Source organism: Capsaspora owczarzaki (assembly GCF_000151315.2).
Source record: "Capsaspora owczarzaki ATCC 30864 unplaced genomic scaffold supercont2.1, whole genome shotgun sequence".
In the NCBI taxonomy this organism is placed as follows: domain Eukaryota; class Filasterea; order Ministeriida; family Capsasporidae; genus Capsaspora; species Capsaspora owczarzaki.
In genome coordinates this window covers 2,093,990-2,106,653 of record NW_011887292.1, presented here as the reverse complement: position 1 = coordinate 2,106,653, position 12,664 = coordinate 2,093,990, and the positions used below count along the sequence as shown (strand labels likewise).

Genomic DNA, 12,664 nt, shown 5'->3' with positions numbered 1-12,664 from the left:
GTGTGTGTGTGTGTGTGTGTATGTGTGTGTGTGTGTGTGCGTGTGTGTGTGTGTGTGTGTGTGTGTGTGTGTGTGTGTGTGTGTGTGAACCGCGACCCCGCATTCACACTGTTTTTTTCTTCTTTTTTGTTCTTTTTTTTTTTCGCTGTAGGACACACTTGCCACGAGATTATGGCGCTGCGCCACGGCAAGTTTGCCCGCATTCCGGACGCGGTCGTGTGGCCCGCGTCGAACGAGCAGGTGGAGGCGATCGTCCGTGCGGCGAACGACTTTGACGTGTGCATTATTCCTTTTGGCGGCGGTACGTCCGTGTCGCACGCGCTGCTGTGCCCAGAGGACGAGATGCGCATGATTGTCTCCCTGGACATGACCGAAATGGACCGCATTCTGTGGATTGACCGCGAGTCCATGACGGCCCGCATTGAGGCCGGCATTATTGGCCAGGACTTGGAGCGCCGCTTGGCGGTGGAAGGTCTGTGCACTGGGCACGAGCCGGACTCGATGGAGTTTAGCTCGCTTGGCGGCTGGGTTGCAACCCGCGCCTCCGGCATGAAGAAGAACATTTACGGCAACATTGAAGACATCATCGTGCACATGCGCGTGGTGACGCCGACGGGCACTTTGGAAAAGTCGTGCCAGGTGCCGCGCATCTCGGCCGGGCCCGACGTCCACCAGTTTGTGCTCGGCTCGGAAGGCACCCTTGGTGTTATTACAGAGGTGACCTTGCGGCTGCGCCCCTTGCCCGAGTGCAAGCTCTTTGGCTCGCTCGTCTTCCCGTCGTTCGAGATGGGCGTGGCGTGCATGCGCGAGGTCGCTCTGCAGCGCTGTGCGCCCGCCTCCATTCGCTGCATCGACAACGACCAGTTCCAGTTCAGCCAGGCGCTCAAGCCGCACGCGGCTTCCGCCTTCCAGGCGTTCATTGACAAGGCCAAAAAGTTCTACGTGACCACCCTCAAGGGTTTCCAGGTGGACAAGATGGTTGCTGCAACCCTGCTGTTCGAAGGCACCAAGGCCGAGGTGGAGGAGCAGTCGCGACGCATCTACGCCATTGCCGCTCGCTTTGGCGGCATTGCTGGTGGCGAAGAAAACGGCCTGCGCGGCTACTTTTTGACCTTTGTCATTGCCTACCTGCGCGACATTGGCTTCAACTACTACTTTATTGCCGAGTCGTTCGAGACCTCGGTGCCGTGGCGAAACGTGCTGCCGCTCTGCCGCAACGTCAAGGACCGCATCCGTCGCTCGTGCGCCTCGCGCGGTGTGAAGGCGCCGTTCGTCTCGTGCCGCGTGACCCAGACCTACGACAGCGGCGTCTGCGTGTACTTTTACTTTGGCTTCTGCTACAAGGGCCTGCCCGACCCCGTGCACACGTACCACGAGATTGAGGTCGAGGCGCGCGAGGAGGTGCTCGCCAACGGAGGCTCCATCAGCCATCACCACGGCATTGGCAAGCTGCGCAAGCACTGGCTTCCCGAGACGGTCTCGGAGACTGGCATGGAGATGCTGCGAGCTGTCAAGTCCCAGATTGATCCCAAGAACATCTTTGGCAGCAAAAATCTCTACTAGTTGTTTGGTGTCAAATTGTTTTGTTCTTTTTTTTTGCTTTGTGTTTGTGATGAGCATTTGCCTGCAGAGACTCGCCTTGTTTGCGAAATACATTCATTTTGCTTCAAGTTTCATTCAAGTGCTCAGTCTCAGAAATTTCGTTTTCATTACAACGCGCACACAAATGACTGACAAGGCGAAGGTGACTCACTCTGCGCTCTGTCTCGCTCTCTGTCGCTCCACTTCTCCCGCTCGGAGTGCAGCCGTAATAACGCAATGCAAACCTGTGTTCATTCCCAGCGCATCCGTCATTTGCTTTCCTCGCTGGCAGTGCCCCCAGCGATGGTCATCCAAGACACAAAACCAACCTTCCAGCAGCTTCCGTGCTGAGCGCAGCCAAATTTGCACTCTGTCCTTTTCGGCTGTCTCCCTTCTTTCTTCGCTCTCTATTCCATCTCAATCTCTCGGCGTTCTTGCCTCATTGGATCGGGGGCAGCCCTCGCGCCATTGAGAAGGGTCCAAACATCGATGCGTAATGCAAACCCCATACAAAAACGCATGTGCTTTTTTTTTTTTTTTTTTTTTTTTTTTTTTTTTTTTTTTTTTTTTTTTTTTTTTGGGTGGTCCAAAATCATTTCTCTTTTGTTTTGTTCTTTTGAAGATGAAAGGTCTTTCGTTTCACTCACTCAACACTGCTTTGTTGGTTTTCAGGCTGACCAATTCAAGGCAGAGGGCAACACTGCATTCACTGCGGGCAACTTTGAGAAGGCCGTCGAGCTGTTCTCGAGCGCCATTGCGTGCGATGGCACCAACCACGTCCTGTTCAGCAACCGCTCGGGTGCGTATGCGGGCATGAAGGACTACAAGAAGGCCCTCGAGGATGCCGACAAGTGCATCGCCATCAAGCCCGACTGGGCCAAGGGCTACTCGCGTCGCGGCGCGGCCCACTTCTTCCTCGGCAATCTCGAGGAGGCCGAGCAGGCGTACAAGGCCGGCCTCGAGATCGAGCCCGCCAATGCAAGCCTCAAGCAGGGTCTGCAAGATGTTGCTGCTGCTATTGCCTCTGCCGGCAGCATGCCCTTGAGCGGTGAGTTTGAGTGGGGTTTGTGGTAGCTTTTTTTTTTTTTTTTCGCAAACGTTTTCGTCAATGTTTTCGCTCCGTGTTCTTTAAGAGGGGGGGGGAGGATTGTTTGTCTTCCTGCGAATGCGCAGCCCAAATAGCTTCTTTGCTCAGGTGCTCACTGCTGCTCGTGTCACTGTTGCTCTTCTTGCAGACGCCTTCAAGCAAATCTTTGCGCCCCAAAACCTCCAACAGCTGCTTGTGCACCCCACCACGCGCAAGTACATGCAGGAGCCCGACTTCCAACTCATCATGGCTGACGTTGTCAAGAACCCCTCCTCCATGTCCAAGTACCTGCAAGACCCTCGCTTCTCGGCCGTGCTGAACGTTCTTTTGAGCTCTGCCGGCGCTGCTGAGGAAGAGGAGGCCAACGCCGGCCATGGCCACGCGCACGACGGCAGCGAGGGCCACGGTCATTCCCACGATGGCAGCGAAGGCCACGGCCATTCCCACGGCCCTGCCAAGCCTAGCACCAGCGCCAGCGCCAGCAAACCAGCAGCAGCTGCTGCGCCCGCACCCGCCGCAAGTGAGCCCGTCACTGAAGAGCAAAAGGTGAACGCGCAAGCCGAGAAGGAAAAGGAGCTGGGCACTGCAGCGTACAAGAAGCGCGATTTTGCGACTGCCGCAAAGCACTACACTGCTGCGTACGAGCTGGTGCCCACCAACATTGTCTACCTCAACAACCGTGCTGCTGTGCACTTTGAGAGCGGCGCCTACGACCTCTGCCTCGAGGACTGCGCAAAGGCGGTTGAAGTCGGCCGCGAAAACCGCGCTGACTTTAAGCTGATTGCAAAGGCGCTCTCGCGCGCCGGCTCTGCTGCCCAGAAGCAGGGCAAGCTGACGGAGGCGCTCAACTTTTTCAACAAGTCGCTTTCCGAGCACCGCAACCCCGAAGTCAACGAGAAGAAGCAGTTGCTCGAGAAGGAGATTGAGCTCAAGAAGAAGACCGACTACATTGATGTCGCCAAGTCTGCCGAGGCTCGTGAGCGCGGCAATGCGCTGTTCAAGAGCTCGGACTTTATCAACGCCATCGGCGAGTACTCTGAAGCCATCAAGCGCAACCCCTCCGATGCCAAGCTGTACTCCAACCGCGCTGCTTGCTACACCAAGATTCTCGAGCTGCCGCTGGCCGCCAAGGACGCTGACGAGTGCATCCGTCTTGATCCCACCTTCATCAAGGGCTATCAGCGCAAGGCGACCGTGCAGATTGCCCGCAAGGACTTTGCTGCCGCCATGGAGACGTACGACAAGATTAGCAAGCTCGAGGATCCCACTGCCAAGCAGATCGCCGAGGAGGGCATGGCTCAATGCCGCCAGGCCATCATGCGCAACCACAACAGCAACGAGAACGCCTCCGAAGAGGAGATTGCACAGCGCGCCATGGCCGACCCAGAGCTGCGCGAAATCATGGCCGACCCCGTCATGCGCCAAATTCTCGAGCAAATGACTGGCGACCCCGTTGCCGCTGCTGCCCACATGAAGAATCCCGAAGTCGCTCGCAAGATTCAAAAGCTCATCTCGGCCGGCATCATCAAGGTTCGCTGAAAAAAAAAACCCCCTGCAACGACGTTTGTGACAAGGGGGGAAACGGCTTTCTTGCCTTGGTCGTGCTAGGTCTTTGTTTTCATTCCAATCCAAATGTATGAATCGTTCTTCGTTCTTGCCGATCGTAATGCTTTGTCGTTTGTGTGTTTGTGTGTTTCATCAATACAAAAATAGCTTTCTTACCAACAACAAAGGCACGGCAACTTACTCGCGTAGTCAGCGTCGTTCCCACTTCGATGTTTGTATCTTGCCATCGATGTGAGTAAAGGTTGCCCTTCAAAAGGTTCGGTCCAATCTGCTCATACTCTATCGGACGTGTGTTTGGTAGTACAATACTTGACGGAATGTATCAATAACAACAGAACACTGAACAACTGTCATCCAAGACAAAGAAGAAAGAAAAAAACAGCAAGAAAATTACCAACGACCACCTCGAGAGCTGTCTTTATTGCGACGGCCATCATTGCGACGATCGTCGTTGCGGCGAGGGTTGTCCCGACGAGTGTCTTCCTTGCGCGCATCATCCCAGCGCTGGTGGTCAATGTCGGGCCGACCGCCAGGATTGTTTCCAGCGGCATTGTTTCGGAAGCGCTGGCTGCCCGGAGGGATGACGGCAATGTCCATGTAGTCGCCAATGTGGAAGTCGGTCGACCAGAGCGTGGAGGCATCGTCGTTTCCCTTGCGGCCAGGGGTAACGACGCCCAAATCGCGGTAGCTGGAGCGGCCGTGCTCAAAGTAAACACGGCGCAACGAGAAACGGGTATCGCGATCCGTGGCCGCCGGGTAAACGGAGCGAATGATGGTGGCAATCTCAAGAAGCGTAGCGTCTTGCCTGTTATACAAAATCACAATCACCGCGAGCGCCGGTGGTGGTTAGGAGGCGGTCGAGAGAGCGACGAGCAGATCGACAACGCAACGACCCACTTGCCCACCTCCACCCCACTTGGTCAATGAGCGCCTTACCATGTGTAGACTTGCAACTCGTCACGTGTTGGGAGTGCACCTGCGTCAAACTCGGCTGGCCTGATGGTACCACATCCACAACGCAAAACGAGCCGAGTTGTGTGTGAGCATTCGGCGCCAAGTCGTCCTGCACTTTGCACATCTGGAGTGGACAGTAACTAACTCACCTGTGGTGGTTGTGTGGCTGAACAAAGACGCGCAAGAGGAACGGGCAGAGCTGCCGTCGGTGGTCGAACACCAGAAACCGAAAGGTGAGCAGCAGCAGAAGACGCGAGAGATCTCAGCAATCACAACGCTAGCCAAGTCAATGGTCGAGATGACCATGCTCAGTACCTTCTCGCGGTCAATCACAGGGACCTCGTCCAGATTACGCGGCGGCTGCACCTGCCCTGCAAAGACGGACGTTTCGCCTCGGCGCGACATTTTACTAACAGAGTAAAAGCGGATGGGAAGAAGAAATCTGAGAGGACTGGACCTTGCGCTGAGACCGTGGGTAGCAGACAACAACAACACACAACAACAACAACAACAACACCAAAGACAAACATGACACAAACAAAGACCCCGGAAGCAGGAATTTCGTGAGGTCGGTGAACAACTAGCTGGAGCGAGAACGAAAGCTCAGATTTCTACTCATAATAACTGAAGAATCAGACAGCCCCAATGATCGACGTTCCGCTGCGTAACTGTCAAATACCCTGTCTTTTTTGCAGAGTAAACTGTGCATTGCATGTCCGATGAACGGGAGGCTCGCTTGGATGATGCTTCGAGGATTTCACTCTTCTAAAAAACCAACAAAACCAAAAAACTCTCGTTTGCTGTCATCAGTACATCACACAACGATGAGCCAGCGAACAGCACGGCTCAGTGAGGAGGACATGGACACGGCGGCAACCGCGACAACAGTGAGCAACGACCAGGAGCACCAGCATGAGCATGAGCATCAGCATGAGCTTGAGGAGTTGGCCTCGCCGCCAGCTGCTGGGCGACATGTGCGCCCCCGCTCCATGAGCAGCACACGGGACGAGGCGCAGCAGGAGAAGGAGGACGGACGGCCAACAACAGATCACAAGCGCACTCGCATCCGCCGCCCGTCGTCGTCGTCGTCGGACGATGAAGACGTGGAGCAGGAGCAACGGCAGCAGCTGGGGGAGGAGCAACAGCCAAACCAAGGCGAGACCACCATGACTCAGCTGCCGGTGGAGCAACCCGACACGCCCGAGACGCGCATGACAAACTTTCTCAGCTGGGCTCGCGACATGGCCGGTGGCGTGTTTGACAAGATTGAGCTGCGCACAACGGGACCGGAAGGTGACCGCGGGTTCTTTGCGACGTGCGACCTCGCGCCTGGGGACGAGCTGGCGTCCATGCCCATTGCCACGATTATCAGCGAGCAACTCGCATCGAGGTCGCCGGTCGGGATGGCAATGCTGAGCAGTCCCATGCTCAAGCGCCGCGGCGTGACTCCGATTCCCGGCCGAACGCTGATTTGCGCCTACCTCATTGCCAACCGGGGCAAGCTGGACTCGCCATTCTACCACTACATAAACATTCTACCACAGACTTACTCAGACCCGCTGTGGTGGAACGATGCCGAGCTCGATCACCTCGACGGCACAAACATTGGCGGTTACATCCAGGAGCGCCGGAACCAAGTCCGAAACCAGTTCCTGAATGTCTTTCCCGTCCTGTCTCGCGAGCAGCCAGCTCTGTTCCCAAAGGACGTGTTCACGTATGAAGCGTATCTGTGGGCGTTTTCGACCTGCTCCTCGCGCGCGTTTCCCCTGCGCGTCACAGTCAACCCAACCACGGGTGTCGAGTCGCACGCAATCGGCAACCCCATGAAGGAACCGTGCGTCGAGTGCCTGCTGCCGCTGTTGGACATGATGAACCACCAGTTTGGCGCATCCATCACTTGGTTTACCGACGAGACCTCCGTCCGCTTCTTTACTGGCGCAAAGGTGCGCAAGGGCGAGCAGGTGTACAACAACTATGGCCCAAAGAGCAACGAAGAGCTGTTGATGGGCTACGGGTTTTGTCTGCCAAACAACGAAGCTGATCACGTCAAAATTCAGCTTACCGTGGGCAATGATCCGGATGGCGAGGCCAAGCTGGCCATCCTGCGTTGGCACGGACTGTCGCTGACTCACTTTCTGCACAATCGCTCCGTCCCTGTGGAGCTGTTTAGCGCCCTGCGTGTCCTCGTGATGACACCTGCGGAGATTTGCATGTACTCGACCCCGCAGCAAGCAGACCTGACTGATCGCGTGTCCCTTGCCAACGAAACTCGCATGCTCCGCACGCTGAGCACATTGCTCCTCACACGTCTTGTGCAGCTGGGCGGGGAGTCCAGGGATGGCTTTGATCGTGGCTTGCTGCTGCAGCCCAGCCTGGACTATCACGTCCGATTGGCGCTCACGTACCGAGTCGGACAACGAAGCATTTTGCTCGCATGCTCCAATCTCATTGCGTGGCGAACGGCTCGCAACATTGAGTCTGTCAGCAAGGCGGCCGAAACTGATGGTTACTTGGTGCGCCAGGACCCGCTTCGGACGGAAGTGGATGCCGTTGCAGCCATGGCTGTGGTACAGTTGCGCGAGCGCACGCAGCCGCCCTTCCACTACACACTTGCGATTCCTCAGAACGGCATCGGAGCGATTGCCCAACATGGGTTTTCGCAATTGCTTCTGGCTTCTTCAGCGTGCATTACAAGAGCCAGCATTCGCGCTTCACGCTTGCTCCCTGGCCTGGACCATGTGGACGGCCTTGAGCCCGATGTGGAAATTGCGCTCTACCTTCTTGCTGAGCGCATGCGCAACTCGGAGTCGCCGTTCAGTCGCTTTATTCTTGCCGTTGAATTTCACTCCAGTGAGCTCACTCCGTTCTTGTCATGGTAAGAGCGGTGCTTTCTCGTTGCTGTGCTTGGTCGTAGGGGGGGGGTTTGGAGTCTTGATTTTTTTTTGCGTTTTGTTTTGACTGCTGCCAGTGCTGACTTTTCCATACATTTTCCTCCTCAACATAGCAAACCAGATTCTGCCATTCTCGCTCGTGCCTCCAGTGGTGCACGACGCATTTTCGACCCAGTGCTGCGGCCGTCCAGAGATTACGACGAGCTGTACGATGAATTGTTCCCTGCTCTCTTTCAAATTGACGGCATGTCCGACCTAGAGTCTGGCTTCACCCGTGAGCTCTTCCGTTGGGCCATGATGGTGGTGGGCTCGCTTGCAATCGATCTACCGCTGCACCCAGGCAGTCCTGCCGAGACCATTCTGCCGCCGCTTCTGCTCAAGCCGCGTCACTCGCACTTGGCGTGCACTGCGTTCGAGTCGCGATCCTTTTGTGTGGCGTTGAATGGACCCGCGGCCACGTCTTCGCACGAGCTCTACCTGAACTACAACGACAACGATCACTTGGCCCTGCTGGCGCGGCACGGACTTGTGCTCTCCTCAACGATTGCCAACCCAACGGACACTGTTGCGGTTCCGATCAGCTATCTATTCGATGCGGCTGCGAGTGAAATCGCGGCCGCGCGCCAGCGTGTTGCCAGTGGCAAGACCGCGTATCCGCCCACTTTGTTTTGTGACGACTGGCAAGACGCACCCGACAGTGGTTGGGACGCCACCACTGAGGATGATGAGGACGCAGAGGAGAACAGCGCTGCTGCAGAAGCTGACGAAGCCACGCCAGCTGGCGGGGCAGAGAATCTCCATTCTGTTCTGCGTCGCTTGCCAAAGTACATTTCCGACACTCTCGCGGCCTTTGGCTTTGATCCGGCACAGACGAGCCTTGTCCTTGGACGAGAATATGGTGCGTCGGGAGCACGATTTGCCACCAGCCCTGTCGCCATTCCGCTCAAGCTCAAGCAACTCGCCGTCCTCTTGTGTCTGAGTCGCATCCAGTGCTCCTATCTTCGGGAGCAGTTTGCTGAGGCATCGACCACGTACCGTCAGCAACGAAGCTCGGATGCCGTGTGCTTTGAACTTGGCTCGTCTGCCAACCCGCTGATGCTAAACGGCGTACCTGTGGGTTTCCGGGATCACTCTCCCTCCGATCCTGGGTACGGGCAGGCTGCCTCGCTCCAGACGACCGCCTGCAAGAACGAGGTGGCGCAGCCGGAGAGTAGCACTTTGGCCATGTCCATGCAAATGGATGAGGACAGTTTCGTGCTTGCGCCTGGTGCGTCTGCCCTTTCGCCCTCTGACCTGAACGGCGGAGCTGCTGCTTCTGCCGAAGCCCTGCCGACCACGACCATCTCGTTTACGTCAGTGTCGTCGCGAGACGAAGAAAACCCTCCGCATCTGTGCCCGCATGCTTTTCTTGCCGCCGTGCCGATTCCTGGTTACTTGAAGCGATTGGGCGCGCGTGCTCTGCAAGTGGCCCTCGCACGCATCCACACAGATCTCGCCGGATCATTGCAGCTCCTGGATGAACTTGCAATCGAACAAGGGTGGAGCACGGTGTGCAAAACGACCATCCAGACAATTTTGCGTGGCCGGCTTGAGATTGTGCGAGACGCGGAAGCTCAGCTTTCGGCTTAAAGTGTGGCGCTTAGTAGTGTTAGGAAGGGCTTGTGTTTGATGGAACGTGTGCTTTTGCCAGCCAAGAATCGAATATATTGAGGCTTTCGAGAACATTGGAGTGTCACAACAGCGACATGAAAGTCAGTGGAGGTCCGTTCGTTCTTGTGTAAGTGTGACGGGAGCATACATAGCAAGCAAAAACATGAGGAGAGCGAGTGAGGCGTGCGGGAGCGGGCCGGGGGGGGGGGAAACAACAAAAAAACGAGATAGGGCGGTCGAAATGAAACAATCAATGTTAAAGATCATCGGTATGGCTAGAGCTCGAAGCGACTGCGGCTCGGTGTGTAGCAATGGTTGCTGGGGCACCGTTGACGCGAATGTCATACCTGAATTGGAAGGGAAAGCAACGCGGAGAAGTGAGTGCGACTTATCATTCATCATCGCGATCGTGCTCCAACAGTCCAATCCCACTTACTCGAGAACAAAAGACGGAATATCAAGTTGATCGGGGCTGATAAAGTTGTAGAGATACGTCACATTTTCAATGTTGATGACCTTCTCCTTAATGTTGGAAGCGGTGAACGTGGTGAAGAACCAAGTCACGCACTTGGTCAGGAATGTGGGGTGCACAATGTAGATTGCTCGTGCGTTGCGCTTGTAGCTGCGAGGTGAGGGAAGTGAGAATGCGGGGGTGAGTGACAGAAAAAAAACCCAAAGACCTTTTACCAACGCGATGAGCAACACGTACCGGTGATCAACAATCTGATAAATTTGCTTCAGCCAAGAAAAATCGGGGTGGTTTTCAGAAGCCGTCTCGGTGTGAAAGTACACAAACACAAACTCGCGATTGGCAATCGAGTCCATCACGGTGATAAAGTAGGAAATCGCGCGCTCGAGGTCGACGCGGTTGGCCGGGAAGTACTTGCCGATGAAAAGCACCACAGGCCGGCCCAGCGAGTCGACACCAGACTGGTAAATCATGCGATACTTGGCGAGGTCTGTCAAGTCTTGCGACTTTGCGTGTTGCAGCCAGCGCTGGTACCGACGCGCGTTTTCGAGCTGGAGGAAATGAAAGAAATGGAAGAAATGTGAGTTCAAGAGGGAACAAAACAGGAAGGTCCAAATATCAAAGTACTGTTTTGGTGCACACACCTCTTCGGCTTCTGCTTGAGGACGCAGCTTCAATTGTTCGCGTCGGACTGCGTCGTGGTCGCCAGACATGGAGGTGAACGCCTTCGCGGATGCAACCTCTTGTAATACCTCGGGCAATTCAGCCGTATCGTGGGCCGAACCAAGAACTGTGTGCAAAGATGAGAATGCACATGAGTCGGGGAGATCAAGAACGACAGAGACCCAACGCGCAGCATCATTCGCTCACCGAGAGGAGTATCTACGATGCGGATTTTGCGTTCTTCAATCACAGGTTCACCAAACTCGTTGCCTGAAAGAGGGATCAAAAGGAAGAAGCAACAGCCATCGCACCAAAGTTGAGTTACACACGGAAAAGAAGACTCCGCCCCAAACTCCAGAGGGAAACAACCGACGATTCACGCACCAGTGTCCGCGGGAAGCTGGCTAATGGCAGCTTGCTCTTCCTCGATGGATCGCGGAAAGTACAGCGGCATGAGCGGGTCATAGTACTCGCGATCCCCAGGCTCGACGGCAAACACAACAAGATGAATCGCGTCGCCAAACTTTTCCAGATATCTCCGCACGGTGCCTGTCAAAAAAAAAAAAAAAAAAAACAAGCATGGCCCACGAATACCAGGTCACAATGAGAACATGTTAAAAGGACACACAACAACACCGGCTACAGGCCCCAACGTGTTCAACGCTCGGGGCGGGGGGGGCAGGGAAGGGACGTACGAAGAGCAATGTGAGCGCCAACTTCTGGCGGGAAACCGCGACGAACCGAGTTGATCACGCAGAGAGCAACGGTGTGAAGCTTGCTCTCCGCCATAAGCTGGAGGATGTTGCGATAGCAGTTGTAGAGCGCCGACTCGGCGGCAGTGCGGTACTTGACATTGTAGCGCGGACCGACCGTGTGGATGATGTGCTTGGCCGGCAGATCGCAGCCCTTGGAAAGCTTGGCCTCCCCGGTGCGGCAGCCCTCGAGGCGGTCGCACTCTGCCCTGAGCTCGGGGCCAGCGCGGGCAAAGATGTACTCACTGAGGGGATTCTTGTCGCGGAGTGCCTCGTTGGTCGAGTTGACAATGGCATCGACGCTCAGGGACGTAATGTCGCCCTCCCTGATCAGACACGAGCAAATGAGATGGCAAAGGCAATGGTAGTGAGTGGATGTGTGTGTCCTAGGCCAGAGCGAGTAGAGAGTGGCGTGGAGTGCAGCAGCACGAGGACCGAAAAGAAAAAGAAAAAACGGAGTGTCCGAGGCGTTGGACGAGGGAACCGCGACCCCCATCATCAGACGCGTCCAAACGCAAGAGTAAGCATTGTGTGCAGCCGCCTGGTGACGTCGAGAATGGGGCCGCCGCATCAGAGGGGGGAAAGCGAAAGGGAAAGGGACAAAGGGGGACGGTAGAATTGGAGTCAATGGAACCGCAAAGCCAGACGGCGAACAGTTCAATGGGGCTGCCTGTGTGTGTTGAGCATCGCACACCACCACCACCACCAGAATGGAACTTGCACTCCGATGGAAATCGCGATCTCTGCGCGCACAGAGTGCGACTTTTGAGCTCCGACTCTGAGCTTTTGGCCTTTTTTTTTTCCCTGTTTTTTTCGTTTTTTTTTTTTCCTTCATCTTGCACTTACCAGAGAACGACTTTGCGATTGATCTGCTCGTCAAAGACAAACTTGCTGGCCTTGCGCGAGGAGGTCGATGCTGCTGTGCTGGGTGTCGTCAGGGAATCCTGCCACACTGGCAGCGATCTCACTGGCACTTCAGGCTTGTAGACGTTCAACGGATCCATGCAAAGAAAAAAAAAAATGGACTGAAATGCATTAAGGCGAGCCATTG

The 12,664-nt window shown here is 55.6% G+C and overlaps 5 protein-coding genes across 5 annotated transcripts; 3 read left to right on the top strand and 2 right to left on the bottom strand.

Annotated features, from left to right (window-relative positions):
* Window positions 1-171: 171 nt before the first annotated feature.
* Window positions 172-1,563, top strand: CAOG_08432 (hypothetical protein; the record flags this gene model as incomplete). The annotated part of the gene is made up of 1 exon (XM_011271701.1): window positions 172-1,563. The coding sequence occupies one exon, from the start codon at window positions 172-174 to the stop codon at window positions 1,561-1,563; it is 1,392 nt and encodes a 463-aa protein (XP_011270003.1).
* A 129-nt stretch (window positions 1,564-1,692) lies between these two features.
* Window positions 1,693-4,401, top strand: CAOG_00645 (stress-induced-phosphoprotein). Its single transcript, XM_004365459.2, has 3 exons — window positions 1,693-1,744; window positions 2,254-2,629; window positions 2,817-4,401. The coding sequence occupies exons 1-3, from the start codon at window positions 1,727-1,729 to the stop codon at window positions 4,205-4,207; spliced, it is 1,785 nt and encodes a 594-aa protein (XP_004365516.1). The 5' UTR covers window positions 1,693-1,726; the 3' UTR covers window positions 4,208-4,401.
* A 116-nt stretch (window positions 4,402-4,517) lies between these two features.
* On the bottom strand, window positions 4,518-5,631 carry CAOG_00644 (hypothetical protein). Its single transcript, XM_004365458.2, has 4 exons — window positions 5,504-5,631; window positions 5,338-5,387; window positions 5,171-5,230; window positions 4,518-5,039 (listed from the first exon to the last, which is right to left on the bottom strand). Exons 1-4 carry the CDS (start codon window positions 5,591-5,593, stop codon window positions 4,625-4,627), a joined length of 615 nt encoding a protein of 204 aa, XP_004365515.1. The 5' UTR covers window positions 5,594-5,631; the 3' UTR covers window positions 4,518-4,624.
* A 328-nt stretch (window positions 5,632-5,959) lies between these two features.
* CAOG_00643 (hypothetical protein) lies at window positions 5,960-9,803 on the top strand. The gene is made up of 2 exons (XM_004365457.2): window positions 5,960-8,063; window positions 8,193-9,803. Exons 1-2 carry the CDS (start codon window positions 6,013-6,015, stop codon window positions 9,706-9,708), a joined length of 3,567 nt encoding a protein of 1,188 aa, XP_004365514.1. The 5' UTR covers window positions 5,960-6,012; the 3' UTR covers window positions 9,709-9,803.
* Window positions 9,762-12,624, bottom strand: CAOG_00642 (ganglioside-induced differentiation-associated protein 2). Its single transcript, XM_004365456.2, has 8 exons — window positions 12,460-12,624; window positions 11,557-11,939; window positions 11,246-11,410; window positions 11,069-11,131; window positions 10,843-10,988; window positions 10,439-10,749; window positions 10,166-10,351; window positions 9,762-10,076 (listed from the first exon to the last, which is right to left on the bottom strand). Exons 1-8 carry the CDS (start codon window positions 12,615-12,617, stop codon window positions 9,986-9,988), a joined length of 1,503 nt encoding a protein of 500 aa, XP_004365513.1. The 5' UTR covers window positions 12,618-12,624; the 3' UTR covers window positions 9,762-9,985.
* Between the last annotated feature and the right edge of the window lie 40 nt (window positions 12,625-12,664).